The sequence below is a fragment of the Panthera onca genome, chromosome E2 (genome assembly GCF_046562875.1).
Source record: "Panthera onca isolate mPanOnc1 chromosome E2, mPanOnc1 haplotype 2, whole genome shotgun sequence".
Lineage (NCBI taxonomy): Eukaryota > Metazoa > Chordata > Mammalia > Carnivora > Felidae > Panthera > Panthera onca.
Window position 1 is genome coordinate 17,630,232 of NC_138353.1, and position 9,365 is coordinate 17,639,596.

At 56.6% G+C, this 9,365-nt stretch overlaps 1 protein-coding gene across 1 annotated transcript; it reads right to left on the reverse strand.

Moving 5' to 3' along the window:
- Positions 1-57: 57 nt before the first annotated feature.
- KIRREL2 (kirre like nephrin family adhesion molecule 2) lies at positions 58-8,541 on the reverse strand. Its single transcript, XM_078438492.2, is given in 16 exon segments — positions 58-1,004; positions 2,167-2,232; positions 2,579-2,682; positions 2,974-3,078; positions 3,574-3,793; positions 3,958-4,058; positions 4,363-4,495; positions 4,587-4,714; positions 4,979-5,127; positions 5,241-5,346; positions 5,869-6,019; positions 6,413-6,573; positions 6,733-6,882; positions 7,423-7,572; positions 7,768-8,229; positions 8,232-8,541. Coding segments are annotated over 16 exon segments (2,568 nt in total). The 5' UTR covers positions 8,278-8,541; the 3' UTR covers positions 58-668.
- Between the last annotated feature and the right edge of the window lie 824 nt (positions 8,542-9,365).

A 9,365-nucleotide genomic window follows, 5' to 3' on the forward strand; every position in this document is an offset into this window, starting at 1 on the left:
CATTCACTCATTGACTTTTTTTTTTTTATTATTAAACATAAATATTCTCATTCCAAGATTCCACCCCACCCACCCCACACTACTCTCCTCTCCCCATGATGGTTCTCACCCTATCCTCATTCCTTGGATTCAGTTCATCCAGGGCCCTTAAGGAGGTTGAAAGGAATCGAGATGGTGGCCATGTGGGGTTCCCAGAGAGTAATTAGCCATCTTGGCTGCACTTGAATTGGCCAAGCAAAGGGTCCCTCAGGGAGAACCAGGACAGGGCCTGGTCTGGCCTCCATCTTAACCTACGTTGCCTTTTTCTCAGTATAGGTGGTCATCTTGAAATCTCTTCTTTCCACACCTAGAAACAATTTCCATCCCTGCCTTCCATCCCATCACCCCCTGCCCCCGTCCGTCTACAAAGAGCCCATCTGCCATCTTGAATCTCTTTTACACAGGGGAATAGTCGGTCATAGTGGCCATCTTGCTCCCACTTGGGGACCTCAGTCCCCTTTGACTGAGCTGACTGTACACCAGTAATCCAGACAACTGTAATGATCTTTCTCTCCCATCAGTGTTCAATTTTGGAGGAGTAAGGTCACCATCTTGTTCTGGTTCCTCAGAAATCAGGACAATCCATTACGGCAAGTTGAAGATCCCAGGACTCTTCACTTGGAGAGGTGTCACACATGAGTTTGGAGACGTGGGTGGCTGGGTGTGGGGAAGGCAGCGTATGGGAAGGGTGGAGTCCTGGGGGTCAGATCTGGGGGTCCAACGGATGTAGGTTTGATGTAGCTGGTAAAAGCTCGAGGATGGGGTGTGGTGAGATAACCTGCCCGAGCTCTATACAGTCTGCAGGGTGGGACCATGCCTAGGTGTGGGTTGAAGTCATAGAAGGTAGGGGTCCCTGGAGGTCCAAGGGGGGAGGGGGGCGGCAAGAAGAGGCCGCCTCCAGGGCCTTCACCAAGGCTCAGGCTCACACTGACTCCTCGGACCTTGTAGTAACCATTGGTTGGGTCCTGAGGGACAAATGGGATTTGTTAATGTATGTGAGGATATAAGATGGGGTGAGGGTCACTAATGGAGAGGCACACTTAGAGCCAGACCTAGAGAGAGACAAAAAGACAGAAGCAAGAGCAAACAGAGACCCAGAGTCAGAGAGATAGACGTACAGACTGATAGGAAGACAAATCGGGACAGGAAAACAGAGACAAGAGATAAAAGGACAGATGGAAATGGGCAGAGAAAGGCAGCGACAGAGGAGTATAGGTTTGCTGAGGGCTGGTGGTTTGGAAGGAGATGCAGTGGGAACAGAGCGGTTGAGACCAAGACATTCATTCATTCATCTGCCCACCGTCCCCAAGGCTTTGATTCTGTGTCATGTCTTATGCTGCTGCTGGACATGTCTATCAAGGGGAGAGACTGGGCCCTGCCTACATGGAGATCCCAGGCCAAAGAGGAAATGGCAAATCACCAGAGTCCAGGGGGGTCAGGGTAGTGATGAGGGAAATACAGGCAGAGTGAGAAGGCTTGATGGGGAAGCACAAACAGGATTTCAGGGCTGGGATGGGAATCCAGGAAAGAGTGGTCCTAGTTGTGGCAGGTGGAACACAGACAGAATGATCAGGGCTGTGAGTAGGGAAGCACGGACTTTCTAGAACAAGAAATGTGTGAGCTGAGACCAGAGGAATGAAGGGCAGAATTAGGTAGTATGGGAAGGAAAGTGGTGTTTCAGGCCAATAGAATAGCATGTGCTAGGTACAGAGGGGACAGAGAAGGGCTCTGGGCTAGGGACTGAGGTCAGTGGAGGCCAAGAGAGGGGACTTCAAAGGAAGGGCCGGTCTGGGGAGAAGTGAGGCCAGTGTGGGAGCTGGTAGGTAGGAAGGGGCCTGGCAGAGGCATCCAGGAGACCTGAGGCAGGACTGTGATGGGAAAGCACAGGCAGAGTGAGCCCTGATGTGGGGCTCCGAGAGGGAGGCCAAGGCTGGGACACATTTGTGGGCATTATCAGCAGCTGTGCAAACAGGACCTGGAGGTGGGTGAAGTGGCCCAGGAGGCAGGAGGAAAGTGTGGAGGGGGCTGGGTCCTAGCTCTGGGGGCAAGAGAGTGAAAAAGGAGGGGACCAAGCAGGGAGAGAGCTGGAGACTCAGTGAAAGGAAACCATCCCTTCCCAACACTTACCTTGGGCTCCAGAGCCCCTTCCTCATCCAGAACCAGGTCACTGTGATCCGTGTGCACGATGGGGCCCTGGGATAGGGTGCTTAGTGAGAGGGGGCACTCAGAGGATCCTCCTGGTCCAGTGCCAGACCCTGACAACCCTCAGTTGGACAGTGGAGGCCAGGCAGGAGGGACCAAGAGCACCTGGAGCTGGGGTCTAGATTCAAGACAACAAAGGGCCCTGGGGACGTATTTGGTCTAGGGGATAACTGGGTCAGGAGCATATTTGGACTTGGGGGACATGTTAGCCCGGGATTACTTATTAGGATGTGGACCGCCTTTGAGTTTGGGGGCTCAGTGGGGACTGGGAGAACAGTTGGGACTGGGTTACTAGTTGTTCAAAGGCTGAGTCTTGTCTGGGGACCCTGCATCCTACCCGGTCCTCGCCACTGCCGGTCTCCTCCTCTTCAGGGCCTCTTGAACTGGAGCCATCACTGCTGCCTGGGATTCGTACCAGGTTCTTTTGCTTGGAGAAAGAGGCTGAGGCCAGGGACAGTGGGAGGCAGAGATAAGTGATGGGGCAGGGTCATGGTTTGCAGAGACCAATGAACAGGAAGAGAGAGGGCTGGGTTGGGTCAGGAGGCTGGGAACCAATGAGAACCTGCAAGGGGGAGGAGTGTGACCCTGAGGAGAAGGACTTAGGGCTTGAGGGAGGAACCAGGGTCTGAAGGTGAGTCTGAGGCCAGAGAGGTGAGACTGGGGCGGGTCTCAGCCAGGTCAGTGCGGGGAGGGGGCTGGGGGATGGTGCTGAGGTGGGGCTCAGTCACTGACCCTTGCCATGGCGCCAGCAGCAGAGGGCCACCCCAATGATGACCATAAGAAGAGTCACGGCTGCAGCAGCCACTGCAGCCACAATCCGCACTGTGGGCAGCAAGTCTACAGGAAGGAGAGGGGATGTTCTGAGGAGGGTAAGCATGAGACCCAGGAAGAACTGGGGAACAGGGACTCAGGACTTGCTTGCGTTGGCGTCTCTGGATTCAAAAAGTCCCCAAGTTTGGGGATACCCAAGTTTGTAGGTCCCTTAGCTTGAGGTCCCTTAGGCTTACAGGCTCATGAATTTGAGGTTCCACAAGTTTAAACTCCCTGGCTCTAGGGAGTCCTAGAGTTTGAAGGGTTTTTAACTTTACCATTCCCCATATTTGGAACTTCCTTTCTTTGGGGCACCTAAGTGTGAGGGGGGGGGGTCTCTCAGTTTAGAATTCCGTATTTGAAGGAATTTACTGTTTTGAGGGTCTCAGGGTTCAAGGGACTCATAGTTTTGAGGCTTTCAAGATTTGAGGGTGTCTGCATTTGGAGGTCTTTGATTTAGAGACTGTGGCGTGTGGGGGTTTGGGATCCTCAGATTTGGAGGCTTCAGGCCCAGGATCTCACCTCTACGCCCCAGGCTGACCCGGGCACCTCCCTCGCCCAACCGGTTCCTGGCACTGCAGTTGAAACCCCTGCTGAAGTCCGATTCCTGGGTCCCCGAAATGTGTAGCACAGAGATCAGGGCTGGGCCCTGGCCCCCGCGGCCCTCCGGGGCTGGGAATGTCTCCACCAGGAACCGACCCTGAGACCCCGCCGCCAGAAAGCCCTCATCCCAAGACCAGACCTGGGGGCACACACAAAAAGGAGGTCATTAAGAAGACTGGAGAAGGAAGGAAGGGCAGGCAAGGTGTCGAAAAGTTAGAGGTGGTCATAGCAGTTTTGGGGGTCTGGCTTGGGAGGACAGGGATAACAACTGGGCTGGTCATGAGAGCGGGGACATTCCCTTACCACAGCATCTGGGGCCGGAGATGCAAAGACTAGACATTGCAGGCGGGCGGGGCCCCTCAGGAAGGCGGGCGCAGAATGCAGGGCGGTCACAATTGGGGGAGCTGTTTTGGAGATTGTGGACCAGTCATATAGAGGCCCTGCCCTCAGAAACGTCAGTTCTCAATAAGGAGGGGCCAGGTCGGCACACTTCACGAAAGCCAATCAACCAGGCCACGCCCCTCAACAAACCCCGAATCCCTCAGAGGCTCGCCTTCGCGTGGTCTGGCTCCCAGCCCCAGGCCCCGCCGTCCAAAAAGCTCTCCCTCTCAAGGGCACGCCCACCCCCGTTTAGGGCTGGCCCCCTCTTCCCACTCTGTGTCCCGTCCCAGGCTCTGCCAGGTCTTCTAGGAAGCGCCACTTTCTCACCGTTCACAGTCAACCTAGCCTCCGCAGCGCCGCCCCCCAGGCCAGAGAGCCTCGGCTCAGCTCTGCACACGTAGTCGCCTGCATCCTCGGGCCCCACCGACGGAAGACGCAGCGTGGGCCCAGAGCCCAGCACCTGGGAGAGGGTAGGGGCATCAGGGGCAGGACCTTGAGAGGAAGTTCTGTCCACCGCCAGCCAGGGCCACAGGCTTTAGATCGGGTCTCACCTGCGCGTCCCCGCTGCGGGTCCAAGTTACCCGTGGGAGCGGGTTCCCGCGCCAGGCACAGCTGAAGGAAGCGTCTCCCCCTACGTCTACAGACATGGGCTCCGGCCTTGCCTGCAGAATCGGCCCGACTGGAGGAGAGGAGAGGAGAGGAGAGGAGAGGAGAGGAGAGGAGAGGAGAGGAGGTGTCACATGGTCGGGGAAGGATGCAACTTCAGACCCAGGATCGGCTACTCAGAAACGACATCTTCCCGCCCCTGCTCCCCGTGGCGTTGACCCAGCACAGCCAATCCCTGCCTACATCCTTTTCCGTCCCACCTTCTCCCGCAGCCAGTCGCAGCCACGCCCCCCAACTGCCCCACTTTGGCCACACCCAGGGCCCCTCCCCCGCTCACACTGCACGTCCAGCGCTGTGCTGCGGTTGGCGCTACCCACTGCGTTGCTGACCTCGCAGGACACTGGCTCAATCAGGAATGAGGCGTCTGCCACAACCTCCAACATTGGTCCGCGGGCCCCGAGCACGGGGGAACCTCCCTTTGCCCACCTGCAGAGGCAGTGAGGCTGCTCATGTTGTCCCTGCTCCCCTGGCACTCCCGCGCACGTCCCAACCCTAGTCCTCCCTAAACCCTGCTCTGGGCTGAGGAGAGGCGACCTCACCTATAGCCTGTGACAGGAGGTTGGGCTGTTGCTTGGCACAGGAAAGTGACCTTCTCTCCCTCCAGCACACTCTGTGGTTCTGCAGACAGAGTCACCACTGGGGGATCTGTGGAGGTAGGTCAATGGTTAGCGGTGGGCAAGGACCTGGAACACCTCCATGGAGCATCTGAGTCCAGTGCCCAGCCTCTCCACCCCAGGAGTCTGGGTCCCCACTCTCCTCTTCCTTTTTTTTTTTTTTTTTTAATGTTTATTTTTGAGAGAGAGAGAGAGAGAGAGAGAGATCGCGCGCGCGCGAGCCGGGGGGGGGGGGGGGGCAGAGAGAGAGGGAGACACAGAATCTGAAACAGGCTCCAGGCTCCGAGCTGTCAGCACAGAGCCCGACGTGGGGCTCGAACTCACAGACCATGAGATCATGACTGGAGCCGAAGTTGGAATTTCAACTGACTGAGCCACCCAGGCGCCCCTCTCCTCTTCCTTTTGAGCTAAGAAGTCCAAGACTCCAGGTCCCAATTTCCCCAGGGTCCCAGGTCCACAGCCTCCTCTTTCCTCAAACCTTGGAGTCCAGACCTCAGGCCTCTCTTTTCCCAAGGGCCTGCAGCCTGGAGGGTCAATTTTTAACTGCACTCACACTGCAGGCTTAGTGTGATAGCTGTATCCTTCCCTGAGGGCAGGGCCTGGCTCCGGGCCCGGCAGACCAAGGTGGCTCCGTCATCAGCGCTGGAAGGAGTCAAGGATAAGATGCTCTCCACCGACCTAGTGGTTCCTTCCTTCAGCAGGGTCTGGAGGTTATGAATAATAATAATGATTTCATCTTCTTGCTATATTGTGTTTACTATGTATCAGGCACTTCAAAGTATTTTATTTAATCCTCACAATTACCCTATGAAGTGAATATTATTGTCCCTATTGTACAGATAAGGAAACTTGAGGGACAGAGAGGTTAAGTTACCTGAACTCAAGATCAATCAACTAGCAAGTGATTTGATCAACTAGCAAGGATTTGAACCCGAGATGTCTGGCTCTGGAATCCTTACCCTTAATCACATACTAAGGGTCCTAACCCTTGAACTTCCTTCCTCCCATGCCCTTTTCTCCTCTGGATAAGCCTGTGGTCTGAGCAGACCCCAGATTTCCCTGAATGGGCAAGAGCTGCACAGGGATTTCGACCTGACCTGGTGGAAGGTGGTCCCATCCAGACGGATCCCATCTCGGAACCACAGCAGCTCAGGGATGGGGCGGGCATCCCCACGGCTCCGACAGGTCAGATTTGCAGGAACTCCAGCAACCAGAGACACAAAGGGGCCTCCCAGTACCTGGGGGGCTTCTGGGGGTACTGCGGGGTGGATTGGAGTCAGAGCTGGACCCTGGGCCCAGAGACCCCAATCTTCCCAGCTCTAACTAACCACCCCTCTGGGCTCCTCGGACTCTGACACTCAGCTAAGCACTGGCTGTCCCCCTGGGCTTCCCAGGTACAAGTGGATTGAGTCCTCACCCAGCACATGCAGTTGGGCTGGCCGAGAGCGGAGGCCTGCTTGTGTAGCCTGACATTCATATGATGCTTGATCCTCTAGCTCCACGGGCCTAATGTAAAGGTCGTGCTGGCCACTGGCTGCGTTCCCTGATATCCAGTACCGGGACCACCCTGAAGTTAAGGAAGAGGCAGTCACCATGATTCTGAGTTCCTGGCCTCAGTCTCCTTTCCCAGGCACCCCACACCAGAAAGACACCAAAAAGTGGGTGCTGAGCCAGAGAGACTAACCCTCTCGCATCCAGAGTCATGGCAAACTTGGGGGTGAAAACGTCAGAAAAAAGAAAACAATTGCTATAAAAATCAGATTAGTACTACGTCTGGGGTGAGGAGAGGGCTATGGTAGGAGAGGGAATAAGAAAGGCTTCTGAGGAGCTGACAAGGGTCATGAGTAGTAGTTACAGGAGTGTCTACTTTATTTGGCAAATCTTCCTTTTGTGTTTTATATGCCTTCCTACATTTATGTAGTATTTTATAATACAAACAAAAATCTTCTACCCTCTAAAGAAGCTAAAACTTCAGTTCTCCCAGATGTTTATCTGAGCCCATCAATTTCCTAAATTTGAAAACATTAAAATAGAGACTTCAGATACGGCGCAAGCTCAGCACCCCCACCTGGAGCCAACCCCTCCTGAGTAGAGAGAACAGTCTCACCTGGTAGGTCCCTTTCACCCCCTAGAGCCAGCCCGTCCTTGGTCCACTGAACCAGCCCCCAGTATTCGCCCAGGGCACAGGGCAGCCGGGCCTCAGCCCCCAGCAGTGCTACCAGGTCATCCGGTTGTTGCAGGAAATGGGGCGACGGGCCTAGGAGAATTGGGGGAAGGGAGTAAGGTTGAGTTTAGGAACGATCTTAGCTCCCTCATTCGGGACCCAGGAGCCTAGGCTCCCGAAGTTCTCGTCCGGCATATCTAGGAGTCTGAACCCCCAGTTCCATCCACCCCAGTAAAGAGGCAGCTGGCAAACAATCCTCCCCCCAAATTTATCCGTCCCTAGAGGTACCTGCATGCCCTCTGAGGCAGAAGAGGAGAACGAGGAGGACGGAGACCAGCATCCCCGTCGTGTGTCCCCCAAGATTCCGCAGACTTGCTGCACGGGCTTTCCTGCTAACTTCTTCCTCAATAGCACACCTCTCACAACCCTGGTGGGAGCTCCCTTCGCGCCCGACTCTTCGCCCCAGGCTAGAGGCCACCCCGTTTCTGGCCTGGAGTTCCCCCAGTCTGCCCAGCTGCAGGCTCCAACACTCTGAAACACAGGCGGGTTCCGCGCCCTCTGTCTCTGAGAGACCGGGGAGGGCCCGATCCCACTCGCCCCGCCCCCTTGGAGACCCGCCCTTTCCCATTGAGGAACTCGCGCGGCAGAGACTTGGATGAATGGGGGCAACCAGGGCGGGGTTTCCCCGCGGGCGGGCGCCCCAGCCAAATTGGGGTCTGGGAGCCAGAACACCTGGGTCGAAGAAGGGCGTCCCGGCTGAGTTGGACACCTGCACCCAGCCAGGCTTGTGGGGGACATGGCGGGGGGAGAGAGTGGAAGAAACTTGCTCAGCCCAGGTCCTCGGAGGGACGGCGCTGAGTGGAAACGAAGCTATAAACGGGAGCCTCTGGGGCCTCGCTAGTTTCCGCGCCCTGGGGAGGCGGGGCCCGGGCCCCGCCTGGGCCTGAGGGTCAAGAAGAGGACACCGGGGTGCCTGGGGCAACCGGGACCCCCGAGAAGAGGAGGGGGTCCAGCTCTTCTCGCTTCAAAACCCCTCTTAAAAAGGGGTTGAACCCCTTTTGCTGCAACCCATAGCACGTCCAAGGATCCAGGAATCCAGGCCCCCAGCATCCCCCCCCTTCCCGAGACCCCGCAGTCCCGGCTCAGCCCCTCGTCCCCGCTGTGGTTGCTGGGCGACGGCTGGGAGGCGGCGGTGCCCGAGCTGGGGCAGGCGGGGAGGCTGGGAACCGCGCAGCTTGTCCTGACGGCCGCCTGCCGCCCAGCTGGGGCGTTCCCACGCTTCTGGCCGGCCGGTGCGCTGCGCAGCTGGCCCGGCAGGTGGGCGGGACCCCGAGCCAATCGAGTGCGACCTGGAGGGGGCTGGGACCCTGGGTCTGACATTCCTGAGCCTGTAGTGACTGGGGGCCCACACTCAGGTTCTCTCTCGTTCCTGAGCTCAGATTCTGACGTCCTCACATGGCAGGCGTTTGGACTCTAGGATTCTAAGACTGGGCGAACAGACCTCTGTTGACTGACAAGTTAATGGCCTGAACTGCCAGTTTCTGAGGAGCTGGAGACTCAGCTAGGTCCCCTGCCTGCAGCATGGTGCAGTTGGGAGAGGATGATAGGGGGTCAGAAAATCTGGTCTTAAGTCTTAGAGTCAGTGGATTAACCACCAATCTCTCCCACCCCCACGCAGGCCCAGGAGGATTTGAAAATCACAGACGGTGAACATCTGCCCTAAGTCCTGTGTGTGCGTTGAGGGGGGAGGGTTGGAGGCCTCAACTCCTAGGACCTTGGGGAGAAGCTTCAGGACTCCTGAGTCTGAGAGACTTCTAGGTCTGGCGGCCTGAACTGGCTTCCTTCTGGGGACTCCAGTGACTGCATTTTGACATAGGATGAGCTTG